General features: G+C 38.1%; 2 protein-coding genes across 2 annotated transcripts in view; one reads left to right on the top strand and one right to left on the bottom strand.

Annotated features, from left to right (window-relative positions):
- The window catches only part of LOC150090365 (uncharacterized), a 314,634-nt gene that overhangs the window by 95,083 nt on the left and 204,627 nt on the right, over nt 1–14,924 (bottom strand). The window lies entirely within an intron of this gene.
- LOC150090366 (uncharacterized) overlaps nt 1–14,924 on the top strand; it is a 331,637-nt gene that overhangs the window by 155,761 nt on the left and 160,952 nt on the right. The window contains exons 10-12 of the mRNA XM_090387860.1: nt 241–379; nt 1,146–1,213; nt 14,300–14,408. Coding sequence (XP_090243986.1) covers nt 241–379; nt 1,146–1,213; nt 14,300–14,408 — 316 coding nt within the window. The remainder of the gene's footprint in view (nt 1–240; nt 380–1,145; nt 1,214–14,299; nt 14,409–14,924) is intronic.

Here is a 14,924-nt window from a genome sequence, read left to right as displayed (position 1 = left end):
AGTGGCAGTGTATTATTAACCAAATGGTTTAAGTTAATGTAGATGATCAAGTGCTATATAAATCATCACAAATAAATTGCTATAAAATTTAAAATTCAAAAAAGGATCAGAGAAAGAAAAGGTATTTCTTTTGTCATTTTAAGATATGTAATTATCCTATCCTATTGTAAATTTTAGAAATAATATTAAAGCTAGTATTATTATTTTCTCTATATTGTAAGTTAACATTTCTGCTTTCAGAAAGGAAAGCCAGCAGAGTATTATTTGCAGTATCCTGAATATCTCAATGTTGATGAAGTGATCAAACGATGCCACAGAGTAAATGCCACTTATTTAGCCAATACAGCCAATCGTATCAAAGCTAGATCGCCAATTAGAAGTAAGCTAATAAAAACTTTTTGCATATAAGAATTACTAAGGTAGTAATGAAAAAGTGTAGAAATAAAACAGTTTCAGAGCTTGTAAGTTCAATAATGATAAATATATTTATTTTCAGGCAAATAAGTTATACAAACTCTTCTACTGCCATATATTTTATGGCAGTTCTTCTACTGCCATAAAATATATGGCAGTAGAAGAACTGCATATTTTATAATGAAGTTAGTCTGGCAGATTTCCAATATAATAAAGCAAATATTTATCAACCAGATTTCTACCATAAAAAAAATCTAGTTTTATTTGTTAGAGTTATTTTTAATGAACATAGATGTTCATTACTTAGTTCATTACTATTAATGAACTTAAACTGCACTGCATAGTTACAATATTTGTTGGATTTGTTACTTTTAATAAACTAAAATTTTTGAAAAATTCAACATAGCTGTTAAATCTCATTTCTGAGATTTTAAATCTAAATTATTAATTCCATATTTACAATACCTAAAATAAGACAAAACAAAAAAAAAAAAAAAAAAGATAGAATACCTTGTGGCTTTATAATAAATTTATAACTAAACTTTGTGGATAGGATAAATACATTGCACGTGAGGAGGGCTCATTCACTGGGTGCTATCTTTTGTGCCCTGTAACTGTGGTAAATAAAGGCCTAAACTGGATAATTACTAAGTGGGTAAAGTGTTGCCTTGTCTGTAAGTTTTAAATCTCTTTTTATGAATAACAGATTACAAGAAACCTATTTTTTTCAGATTCACCTCCTATAAGTAATGGTAGTTCAGGAAGCCCAAGGTCAGAAGGCAATGAGGAAGAAACAGAGGTGAACAATTTTCAAGTTTAATGCACAATTTACAATTTCATTAGTGCATTAGAATGTTGCACATCCAATAATAATGCTATGTGGTACACTATAAAACTGCACCATTCTAATCTGTTTAATCCATTGCTTCAAACATGGCATCTGTCAGATGCCACTTTAATTTTTTTTTATTTGTAAATGAAATCAAATCCTCGCATGTACCTATCCCCAGCAGTATTCTCTAAATGATATACAATATTTTCTATTTTCATTTCAATATACTAGAAATTACAAGAATCAATTTTTTGTTTTGCATTTAAGAGGATCTGTGCAAGCAATTCTCATCTAGAAGAATGACATGTCAGTGAGAACTGTCTAATCTTCCACAGAGGTTTGGTTATACCAGCTAAATACAAAAAGCTGACAAAAACACAGCTATTCATATGGCATCTCCCAGATGAAGAGCTAGGAGAGCATCTGCATTTCAATTTGGGGAATCAGCATTAGTTTTAATGCTGATTCCCCAAATTGAAATCAGTATTAAAACTAATGTTTGTTTAGTTCTGCAGTGAACTTATATAAGTTGTTCACTCCAAATGTTTGTCTAGTTCTGCAGTGAACTTATATAAGTTGTTGACTTCCACAACAACACATGGAAATTTGTTCCAACTATCAACCACACACTAGTTAAAGGCAAATTTCCACACATCTATTCTACAATTGTCTTTCCTCAATTTGAATTTATGCCCCCTCATATGAGTAGTAATAGTAGCAGTGTCATGTGATGCAAGAAAGCAAGCGTATGAGATTATGCAGCATCAGCCAAAAAAAAAAAATTTTCACACAACCATTCCCTCCAAATGTTTGTCCAGTTCCTTCTTAAATTTATTTAACCTATCAACTTCCACAACGACAGATGGAAGTTTGTTCCAACAATTAACCACCCGCTGGCTAAAGGCAAATTTCCGCACATCTATTCTACATCTATCTTTCCTTAATTTGAATTTATGCCCCCTTAGGTTTGTAATCTGAACAAGTGGAAGAATCCCATCAGAATTCAGCATACTCAACCCATTCAAGGTCTTATACACCTCAATCAGATCACCACGCAGGTGCCTAGTCTCCAACCACTGCAATTTGCAGAACTTAAGTCTCTATTCGTAAGGTGATCCCTTTACCAAACTTGTTCCCTTCTCTGTACACGCTCAAGCAAATCTACATCCTTCCTAAAATGAGGACTCCAGACCTGTACGCAGTACTCAAGGCGTGGCCTGACCATTGCCTTATGGCCTGACTATTGCCTTATACAGAGCGACAATCACCTCCTTTTCCCTGCTAGAAAAATTCCTATATATCATTGACAAAACCCCATGACCTGCCTTGGCAGCCTATCTGCATTGCTCAGAAAACTTCATATCTGACTGCACAATTACTCCCAGGTCTTTTTCATTTTCTACCACCTTACGTGTAGTACCACACAGTTGGTACATTTCTCTGGGGTTACTTCTACCCATATGCAGTACTTTGCATTTGTCAAGGTTAAACTTCAGTTGCCACTTCTCAGCCCATCTGCCCAAATTTTCTAGATCCTGCTGCAGTAGCACACTACCATTACTGTCATTAACAATCCTGCCAACGTTTATATCACCTGCAAACTTCGACACTAAGCCTGATATACCTTCATCAATATCATTGATAAATATACAAAACAACAACAGACCCAATACCGAACCCTGTGGGACTCCACTAATAACATTAGTCCACGAAGAGCAGCACCCATTGATTACCATCCTTTTATCCATTGCAGCAACTTACCCTTAATACCATTCTGCTCCAATTTGTACAATAGTCTTCCATGCGCAACAGTGTCAAAAGCTTTCCTGAAATCCAAGTATATGATATCAAAATTATTTTTTGCATCCAGTTCCTTTGTAACCACATCATAATATCCTATCAAATTTGTCAGACAAGGCTTTCCCTTAACAAACCCATGCTGTGTCTGAATTATTGCTGCAGTCTTGTCTAGATGATCCTGCAATGCATCGTTAACCAGTGACTCCATTATTTTATCCGAAACAGAAGTTAAACTAACTGGTCTGTAATTACTCATGTCACCCTTCGATCCCCCTTTGTGAATTGAAGGTACATTTGCACATCTCCAGTCCGTGGGGACCTCCCCTGAGTCCAAGGATGCTCTCATAATTATGGCTAAAGGTTTGCTTACTTATTTTGCCACCTCCTTTAATATAACTAGATAAATCCCATCCACCCCAGGTGCCTTTCTTATGTTTAACTTCACAGTTGGTACATTTCTACAATTTGATAACCTTGTGGCATTTTCAAACCTTAATAACTCCTCATGTGTGAATGTAGATGCAAAATACTCATTCAGTTTGTTTGCTACCTGAGCAGGATCATCAACAGTCGAACCATGAATATATCAAGTGGACCAATCAGATTCATCCCCTTCCTTTTAGAGTTTATATAAGTAAAGAAATCTTTGCTGTTTTTTTAGCATCCTTTGCCAAAGATTTCTCATAATCTGCCTTTACCTGCCTAACCTCCTTTGTGACTTGATTACAGACTAGTTTATATCTGCCATAGGCTTTTGTGTCACCTGATGCTTTATATGCATCCCATACATTTTTCTTCACTGCCACAAGCTTTATTAGTTCATCTGACATCCATTTAGGACTAAGTACTGCTCAAGTACTGCTGACGAGGCTACTAGAGACGGTCGTTTTCAAAGCCGCTAAGTGGATTTTTCTTATTTATTGATTTGAAATTATTGTTTTTCTAAAACTTTTGATTTAAATTTAGTAGTATAACATTATTTGGTGATTTTCTGATTAATTTGGTGTATTTATTCTTTACTCGGCCTTGTAATTGCATAAAAGTATCGGTAAAGGTTTCCACGTGTTTCAACTCCGCTAACCGTTCGTAATTTTCCCGCCTTTGTGATACGATATACCGTACTAGATAGCGTTAGTTGAACTTCGTTAGCAGTTAAATTGTACGTTTAAATAAATACATATAACGACTTAGATTACAAACGTAATATAATTAATTTTATTTAACATAATTAATTATACATATAACCACTTAGGTTACGTAACATAAATAATTAGTAAAAACAAATAATTAATACATAACTTGATACGAAAGTTATATAAAGGGATTTCGCAGATAACACTCGTTACTGAAACGTAAATATTTCGTAGATAACACTCGTTACTGAAACGTAAATATTCCGTAGATAACACTCGTTACTGAAACATAAATATAGCGTTATAACTGTGTTTGGATACAAGTTTAGGATTTAATTTTGTACAGAAATTGAAATTTTATTGAAAGTAAATCTAAATCATGACTCAAACCAGAGCAGCAAAGCAAAGGGCTCAAGCTAATGGGAATGCTGTGGCCCAGGGGAGAACTGAGGGGGGCAGTTGTCCTCTGAATCACAGCCTTGTAAGATGCACTATTTGCTTGATGTTTGCGGAGCAGTCAAGTATGGGACATGATACTGCCATGGGGGATGTCTTTGTGTGTGTGCGATGCAAGGAGTGTAAGGAGATAAGGCGACAACTCAGCATTGTTATGGGCCTATATGAGAGCTTGAAGGATAGGGTGGATGCCCTCGAAGGATTACAAGTGAGGGGCCCATCAAGCTCTCAGCTGCCCACACCAATGCCAGAGCTTGCACTTGGTCATCGCGGAACACAGCGGCAACCCCCAAGGCAGAATGCGCTGGTCCCAAAGGAACTAGTAGTTGTTGGTGACTCTATTGTCAGGGAAACGGGAAACATGCTTTGTAAAAAGGATAGGTGGAATAGGACCAGGGTATGTCTGCCAGGGGCAAAAGTTGATGACGTTGTAGAGCGGATATCATCTTTTAAGGGCACAAAAGGTGATATAGTTGTACACGTTGGCACTAATGACATTAAGAGTAGGAGACCGGCGGAATTACTTGACAAGTACAGGTCACTGATGAAAAAAAGCCGTGAATTAGGGTTGAAATTGAAAGTGTCTGCAATTCTGCCCAGACACGATAGGAGGGAGTATATGATGAGAGCCCTGTCAATCAATTCGGCCCTGGAAAGATTGTGCAGGGCTCAAGGGGTAGAATTTTTTTCAGCCTGGTCTGTACTTGTTAACAGGAGAGACTGCTTCTACAGGGATGGGATACACTTAAATAGAAAGGGTGCAAGAATGTTTGCTGATGCTATCGAGGCAATGTTAGGTGGGTCGGAAACTGCTAGATTGGGGGGATACAAGGACTAATAGATTAACAGTAGCCACTGGCAGAGGTGAAAGTGATTCTTGCACTGCTTCTATTGGAATGAGCTGCAGCCTGGAAAATAAGATGCAGGATATTTCAGAGACTGCTGGGAATCATTGGGGTACAAGTAAACACATGGGTTGTGTTAGGGTAGCTAAGAAAAAGAACAGGTGCATGTATACTTGTGTGTACACCAATGCTAGGAGTTTAGTAAATAAATTTGATGAATTTGAGGTATTGCTCAAAACATCAAAGGCAGATATTGTGGGGATTTCAGAGACGTGGTGTCACACAGATATAAGAAATGCAGAACTGGAATTTGCGGAGTACAATGTCTACAGAAAGGATAGACAGGATAGGAAGGGAGGAGGGGTTATGCTATTAGTTAAAAAACACATAAAATCCAAGGAAGTGAAGCCAGTCGACATCGCTGGACAGTGCAGTGTCGAGTCAGTTTGGTGTGACATAAGCATTGGGAGATCAAAATTGAGAGTAGGAGTGTGCTATAGGCCTAATGACTCTGATGAGTATAATAAGAAACTGTTCGGAGAAACAGAGTGGGCCAGTAAATCAGAGAGTCTTATAATGGGGGATTTTAATTTCCCAGATATTGACTGGAATTCGGGGGCTGGTCACTCACACAGTAGCAAGGCTTTTGTGGATTTATTGGATGATTGTTTTCTACATCAGCATGTTCGGGAGGCAACTAGAGGGAGTAATACTCTTGATTTGATTATCAGTAGTGATTCTTCATGCATTAAGAATCTGCAGATAAATGAACCACTTGGTGGCAGTGATCACAGTGTGCTGAAGTGGGAGTTACTCAAAGAGGTAACTACCATTAGGGGTAAAGGGAAGGGGTATTGCTTTCGTAAAGGCGACTACAATGGACTGAGACAGTATTTAAATTCTATACAGTGGGATCAACTGATGATATTGCCAACAGCAAATTCAAAATGGGAAGCATTCAAAGAACTTATCGTGGAAGCTACTAGGCTTTACATACCAACTAAGAAATATTGTTCAAGGTTTAGGCCTAAATGGTTGTCAGATGAACTAATGAGGCATATGGCAGAGAAGAAAAATGCATGGGATACATACAAATTAACACGTGACACGGACACCTATGATAGATACAAGTTGATCTGTAACCAAGTTACAAAGGAGGTTAGGCAGGCGAAGGCAGATTACGAGAGATCCTTGGCAAGGGATGCGAAGAAAAACAGCAAAGAGTTCTTTACTTATGTAAACTCTAGAAGGAAGGGGATGAATCAGATTGGTCCACTTGGGATCGATGGGTCAACTGTTGATGACCCTGCTCGGGTAGCTAACAAACTAAATGAATATTTTGCATCGACATTCACACATGAGGAGTTATTCAGCGAGGGGAATGCCAGAGGTGTATTCAATTCTAGCAGTAAGCTAGAGAATCTTGTAATAACTCAGAGCAAAGTGGAGGAGAAATTGTTGAAGATAAACACAAGAAAGGCACCTGGGGTGGATGGGATCTATCCAGTTATATTAAAGGAGGCAGCAAAGGAGGTAAGCAAACCCTTAGCCATAATTATGAGAGCTTCCTTGGACTCAGGGGAGGTACCCATTGACTGGAGATGTGCAAATGTGACCCCAATTCACAAAGGGGGATCAAAGGCTGACACAAGTAATTATAGACCTGTGAGTTTAACTTCTGTTCCCGGAAAATTAATGGAGGCACTGGTGAAAGAAGCACTGCAGGATCATCTAGACAAGACTTCAGTTATAGCTAGGACACAGCATGGTTTTGTTAAGGGGAAGTCTTGCCTGACCAATTTGATTGGATACTATGATGCAGTCACAAAAGAACTGGATGCAGGGAATAACTTTGATATTATATACTTGGATCTTAGAAAGGCTTTTGATACTGTTGCACATGGAAGACTGCTGCACAAATTGGAGCAGTGTGGCATTGGAGGCAAGTTGCTGCTATGGATAAAGGGGTGGTTGAGGGGGAGAAGACAGAGAGTGGTAATCAATGGACACTGCTCATCGTGGACTAATGTTATTAGTGGAGTCCCTCAGGGTTCAGTATTGGGGCCTTTATTGTTTTCTGTATTTATAAATGATATTGATGATGGTATATCAGGCTTAATGTCCAAGTTTGCAGACGATACGAAGGTTGGCAGGGTTGTCAAGGACACTACTGACACTATGCTGCTGCGACAGGATTTGGAAAGGTTGAGCAGATGGGCTTCGAGGTGGCAAATGAAGTTTAACATTGACAAATGTAAAGTACTACATATGGGAAACAGCAACCCCAGAGCAGCGTATCAACTCTGTGGTACTACACTGACAGTGGTAGAGAATGAAAGGGACCTGGGGGTGGTGGTGCAGGCAGATATGAAGTTCTCTGAGCAGTGCAGACGAGCTGCAAGAGTAGCTCATGGTGTATTGTCAATGATATATAGGAATTTTTCTAGCAGGGATAAGGAGGTGATTATTCCCTTGTATAAGGCAATGGTCAGGCCACACCTAGAGTACTGTATACAGGCCTGGAGGCCTCATTTCAGGAAGGATGTAGAGCTGCTGGAAAGAGTACAGAGAAGGGCAACTAGATTGGTGAATGGGACAAAGGGGTTCTCTTACGAAGAAAGGCTTAAGTTTTGCAAATTACAGTGTCTGGAAACTAGGCACCAGCGGGGTGATCTGATAGAGGTGTACAAAGCCTTGAATGGTTTGAGCATGCTCAATGCTGATGGGATTCTTCCTCTAGCTCAGAAAAATCACCTGAGAGGGCATAAATTCAAATTGAGGAAAGACAGATGTAGGATAGATGTGCGGAAATTTGCCTTTAGCCAGCGGGTGGTTGGTGGGTGGAACAGACTTCCATCCCTTGTCGTGGAAGTTGATAGCCTAAATAAGTTTAAGGCTCAGCTGGACAGGTATTTCGAACAAACAGAGGGGTGAAGTGGAAGTGGTTATTTTTATTTATTTATGTTACTTTTTTTTTTTTTTTGGCTGATGCTGCATAAGCTTGCTTTCTTGCATCAAATGCCTCTACTAATGCTAATGCTAAACCTTGAACAGTATTTCTTAGTTAGAATAAAACGTTTAGTACGAAACTTCCATTTATTAATTCCTTGAATGCTTCCCAATTAGAATTTGCTGTTGGTAACATCATCAGTTGAACCCGCCGTACAGAATTTAAAAACTGTCTGAGACCACTGTAACTCACCTTTACGGAAGCAAAAACCCTTTCTTTTACCCCTGATGGTAATTATATCTTTAAGTAAATCCCGCATCAGTACACTGATCACTGCCACCTAGTGGTTCCTTTATCTGCAGATTCTTAATGCATGAAGAATATCTTCTGATAATCAGATCAAGAGTATTACTCCCTTTAGTTGCCTCTCAAACATAATGCTGCAGAAAACAATCATCCAATAAATCCCCAAAAGTCTTACAAGTGTGCGAGTGATCAACCCACAAAGTTCCGGTCAATATCTGGGAAGTTAAAATCCCCCATTATAAGACATTCTAATTTACCAGCCCACACTATTTCTCTGTACAATTGTTCGTTGTACTCATTCGAGTCATTAGGCCTATAACACACTCCTACTCTTATTTTTGCTTTCGCAGTGCTTATGTCACACCAAACTGATTCAACTGTATCATCTGTATCAAATGGATGCACTTTTTTTGATTTTGTTTTTCTTAATTAACAGCATAACACCTCCTCCCTTCCTATCCTTTCTGTACACATTGTACTCCCCAAATTCCAATTCTGCATTCCTAATTTCTGTGTGACACCACGTCTCTGATATCCCAACATATCTGCCTTTGATGTCTTGACCATCACTTCAAATTCATCGGATTTCTTTACTATACTTCTAGCACTGGTATACATGCACGTATTCTTATTCTTAGTTACCCTCACACATCCCATATACCCACCTGTTTCACGATGACTGCCATCAGTTCCTGAAACCCCCAACACCCTTCGCTCCAGGCCCCTGCTTATTCTAATAGAAGTAGTGCAAGAATCACTTTCACCTCTGCCTGCAGCTACTTTTAACCTTTTAGTCTGTGAATCTCCACAAGCTAGCAGTTTTCCGACCCACCTAACACTGCCTTGTTAGCATCAGCAAAATTCTTGCACCCTTTTTATTTAAGTGTATCCCATCCCTGTAGATGCAGTCTCTCCTGTTAACACGCACAGACCACGCTGAAAAAAATTCTACCCCTTGAGCTTTGCACATTCCCTTCAGGGCAGAATTGATTGACAAGGCTCTCATCATGTACTCCCTCCTATCGTGCCTGGGCAGATTGGCAGACACTTTCAAATTTAACCCTAACTCACGACTTTTTTGCAACATTGACCTGTACTTGTTAAGTTAATCTGCAGATCTCCTACTCTTAATGTCATTGGTGCCAACGTGTACAACAATATCACCTTTTGTGCCCTTAAAAGATGATATATGCTTTACAACGTTATCAACTTTTGCCCGCGGCAAACATACCCTGATCCTATTCCATCTATCCTTTTTTACACAATATATTACCCATCTTCCTGACAATAGAGTCACCAACAATAACTAACTCCTGTGGGACCAGCGCATTCTGCCTTGGAGATTGCCACTGTGTTGCCTGATGCCCAGGAGTGAGCTCTGGCATTGAGATAGGCAGATGAGAGCTTGACAGGCCCCTCATATTAATTTTTTCGAGGGCATCTACCCTACTCCTCAAGCTCTCATAGATGCCCATTAGAACGCTGAGTTGACGCCTAATTTCTAGACACTCTTTGCACCTGGCACACACAAAGACATCCTCCTTGGCTACATCATGTTCTGTTCCAGCGAGTTCGGCAAACATTTCACAAGTTGCACATTTTTTTAGGCTGTGACGCATTGGAGAATCGTACCCCTCAGTTCGGTCCCGAGTCACAGCACTCCTGCCACTTTGTGCCCGGTGCTTTGCTGCTCTAGTCTGGGGCAAGTAACCTGAGCAAGAGGAAGAATTCCATTAGCATTGAGCTTATTCAATCCATTCAAAGTCTTATACACCTCAATTAGATCACCTCTCAGGTGCCTAGTCTCCAGAAGCTGCAATTTGCAGAACTTAAGCCTCTCTTGGTAACACCAACTCTTTGTTCCACTCATCAATCTCATTGCCCTTCTCTGTAATCGTCCAGCAGCTCTACATATTTTCTAAAATGAGGCCTCCATACCTGTATATATTACAGAAGCTGTGGCCTGACCATTGTCTTATACAAGGGGACAATCACTCTCTTATCCCTGCTAGCAAAATTCCTGTATATCACTAACAAGACACTATGAGCTACCCTTGCAGCCTTTTTGCACTGCTCAGAAAACTTCATATCTGACTGAACAATTACCCCCCAGGTCCTTTTCATTCTCCACTACCCTGAGGGTAGTACCACCCAGTTGATATATTACTCTGGTGTTACTGCTACCCATATGCAGTACTTTACATTTGTCAATGTTAAACTTCAGTTGCTACCTCTCAGCCCATTTGTTCAACTGTTCCAGATCCTGCTGCAGTAGTGTACTATCATTACTATCATTAGCAACCCTGCTGACCTTCATATCGTCTGTAAATTTAGAAATTAACCCTGATATACCTTCATTAATATCATTGATAAATAATTAAAACAACAATGGACCCAACACCGAAACCTGGGGTTCTCCACTAATAACATTAGTCCATGAAGAGCAGTGTCTATTGATTACTACTCTGCTTCTCCCACTCAATCATTCTTTTATCCATTGTATCAACTTGCCCTTAATTCCAAACTGTTCCAATTTGTAAAGTAGTCTTCCATATGCAACAGTATCAAAAGCCTTTCTTAGATCCAAATATATAATACCAAAGTTATTCCCTGCATCCAGTTCCTTTGTGACCACATCATAGTATCCAATCAAATTTGTCAGACAAGACTTCCCCTGACAAACACATGATGTGTCTGAACTATAACTGAAGTCTTGTCTAGATGATCCTACATTGTTTCCTTAACCAGTGACTCCATTATTTTCCCTGGAACAGAAGTCAGACTAACAGGTCTATAATTACCAGTGTCACCCTTTGATCCCCCTTTGTGAATTGGGGTTGTTATGTTATTTGGTTTTTAGGAGCATTAGCAACTAAGGCTATATTGCTCCACAGATATGCGGTGGTCATTCCCTGACCTTTCCGCATCCTCCGTATTTGGTGGTCACGGGCTTGAACCCCGGTCTAATCAAGATGCGTGTGCTACGCACTGCTGCTCCTGCCCACCTGGCTACGGAGGCACCTGTGAATTGGGGATACATTTGCACATCTCCACTTCATGGAGACCTCATCTAAGTCTAAGGAAGCTTTCATAATTATGGCTAAGGGTTTGCTTACTTCCTTTAATATAACTGGATAGATCCCATTCACTCCAGGTGCCTTCCTTATGTTTAACTTCAAAAATTTCTCCTCCACTTTGCTCTCAGTTATTACAAAATCACTTAGTTCCCTGTTAGAGTTTGATAAACTTCTGGCATTCCCCTCTTTGAATAACTCCTCATGTGCAAATGTAGATTCAAAATACTCATTCAGTTTATCAGCTACCTGAACATGATCTTCAATAGTCAAGCTATCTATGTTAAGTGGACCAATCTGATTCATCCCTTTCCTTCTAGAGTTTACATAAGTAAACAACTGTTGTTTTTCTTTGCATCCTTTGCCAAAGATTTCTCGTAATCTGCTTTCACATGCCTAACCTCCCGTGTGACTTGATTACAGACTAGCTTATATCAACCATAGGCTTCTGTGTCGCCTGATAATTTATATGCACCCCATGCATTTTTCTTCTCTGCCATGAGCCGCATTAATTCATCTGATATTCATTTAGGCCTAAACCTTGAATAATATTTCTTTAGTAATACTGTTCAAAGTTTAGGTCCCTGAAGGCATCCCACTTAGAATTCACCATTGACAACATCATCAGTTGATCCCACTGTATAGAATTGAAAACTGTCTGAGACCTCTGCAGTCACCTTTATGAAGGCAAAAACTCTTCCCCTTACCCCTGATGGTAGTTACATCTTTAAGAAAATCCCACATCAATACACTGTGATCTCTGCCACCAAGTGGTTCCTTTATCTGCAGATTCTTAACGCACGAAGAATCGCTGCTGATAATCAGATCAACTCCCTCTAGTTGGCTCTCAAAAGTGTTGCTGTAGAAAACAGTCATTCAATAAATCCACGAAAGTCTTGCTAGTGTGCATGTGACCAACCCACAAGTTCCAATCAATATCTGGAAAGTTAATATCCCCCATTATAAAACATTCTGATTTACTGGCCCACTCTATTTCTCTGCACAATTGCTCATTATACCCATCAGATTCATTAGGCATATAACATGCAACTGCTCTCATTTTTCCTTTCCCAGTGCTTATGTCACACCACACTGACTCAACATTGCAATGTCCACCAATGTCAATTGGATGCACTTCCTTAAATTTTGTGTGTTTCTTAACTAATAGCATAAACCCTCCTCCCTTCCTGTTCTGTCTATCCTTTCTGCACCCATTGTACTCCCCAAATTCCAATTCTGCACTGCTTATATTCGTGTGGCACCACATCTCTGATATCCTAACAATATCTGCTTTTGATGTCTTGACCAGCACTTCAAATTCATCAAATTTATTTACTATACTCCTAATATGCTAGGAGTACAGTAAATAAATTTGAATGAGAGAAATTTTTCCCAATAATATGTTTATTATTATTAAATCAATAATAATAGTAGTAGTAGTAGTAGTAGTAGTAGTAGTAGTAGTAGTAGTAGTGGCATGTGATGCAAGAAAGCAAGTCTATAGGCTTATGCAGCATCAGCCAAAAAAAAAAAAAAAAATCACATTCAACCTATCAACTACAATGACAGATGGAAGTTTATTCCAGCAATTAACCACCCGCTGGCTAAAGGCAAATTTCCGCACATCTATTCTACATCTGTCCTTTCTTAATTTGAATTTATGCCCCCTTAGGTTCGTAATCTGAACAAGTGGAAGGATTCCATCAGAATTCAGCGTGCTCAACCCATTCAATGCCTTTTTGGAAATCTTCCCGTGAAACATCTCTCTCTATCCCATCTCCACAACGGCAATAAAAACCCTTTAAATGCCTCTGTGGGTACGAACTCATGAACCCTTGCTGCCCATGCTGTTGAGTGGCATGTGGGAGGGCATTATAGTGAGAAGTTGTGCAATATCCCATACACCCACACTTTCTCCCCTGAAAAATAAGAGTTTCTTCTCTTCATTAATTAATACCATGGGTTCCCAATGAATATGGTTTTGAAGTTCATCCTAAATATCCCAAAATATGGTATTAACATGTAATCATTTTTATTTTTATTTTTTTATTTTATTTTATTAATAGCAAGATACACAACAGGTAACCATTAACAGTGTATCTGAGATCAGATCAATAAACATAATAACAATAATATGAAATACAACAGGACGATAAAGATTATTATTAAAATTAGAATGTTTATTCTTAAAACAATAATAACAGACACTATTATTCTTATTATTATTATTGGCTTCTCTTGTTTATTTTTGTTCAATATTTGGTAATTGAGTTTTGCAAATCATGAATTGAATAGAACAGTAATTTGTCATTAATATAAATTGAAATTTTATATCAATTTTGATTGCAAATCTCATTAATAAGCACAATAAGAATATTTATTTATAAAATTTGATAACCTAGAACAAAGATCATCAATATTTTTGCAATTTTATAATTTACAACAGTTTTTAGAAAAATTTAAAATTACTAGACAATGTTTTCTTTCAGATAGGAAATCATTCTCATCAAGTCATCAATGCCACCGAATTATTAACTACATTACAGAAAGAAAGCCTTGTAAAAAGTATGCCCCCATTTCCTCCTTTAAAATTAAGGCGTAAGTTTAGAAAATTTAAGTTTTAGTTCTTAATTAATAATATGAATGGTAATTTGTACAGTACAAAATATCTTAAAATTATTTAACCAAAAGTATAAGGTTTATAAACTAAATTTTCATCTTCAAATCATTTTTTAAATTAATTTTAAGCAAGTTCTTTTTTAAAAAATTATTATTTTTAAAAAATTTAAATTTTAAGAAATTTATAAAATTCTTATTAAAAAATTTAAACCAACAAAAAAGTGGATAAAAGGCAGAAGTGAAAGTGTGGTTATACAGCATTCTACTATACTTTTAATTCCCATCTAAAAGCTCCTTGATGTAGGAAAGACCCGTGTAAGGAGCAGAATGGTGTCCATAATACATAATAACTTGAGATTTGTAATATAGCTATTAAAACTACACAATACTGAAACACATTTAACTGGTTGTAGAGAAGAAAGAAAGCTCCAGTATCATAAAGCATTGGTTTAATATATGGTTAATTCAGTGTCCAAGCCTTTATTTTCAATTTAC

This window comes from Mastigoproctus giganteus, chromosome 2 (genome assembly GCF_048544385.1).
Source record: "Mastigoproctus giganteus isolate SK-2022 chromosome 2, ASM4854438v1, whole genome shotgun sequence".
Taxonomy (NCBI): Eukaryota; Metazoa; Arthropoda; class Arachnida; order Uropygi; family Thelyphonidae; genus Mastigoproctus; species Mastigoproctus giganteus.
Note: the sequence above shows the minus strand (reverse complement) of the source record. Positions and strands in the feature narration are given on the sequence as shown.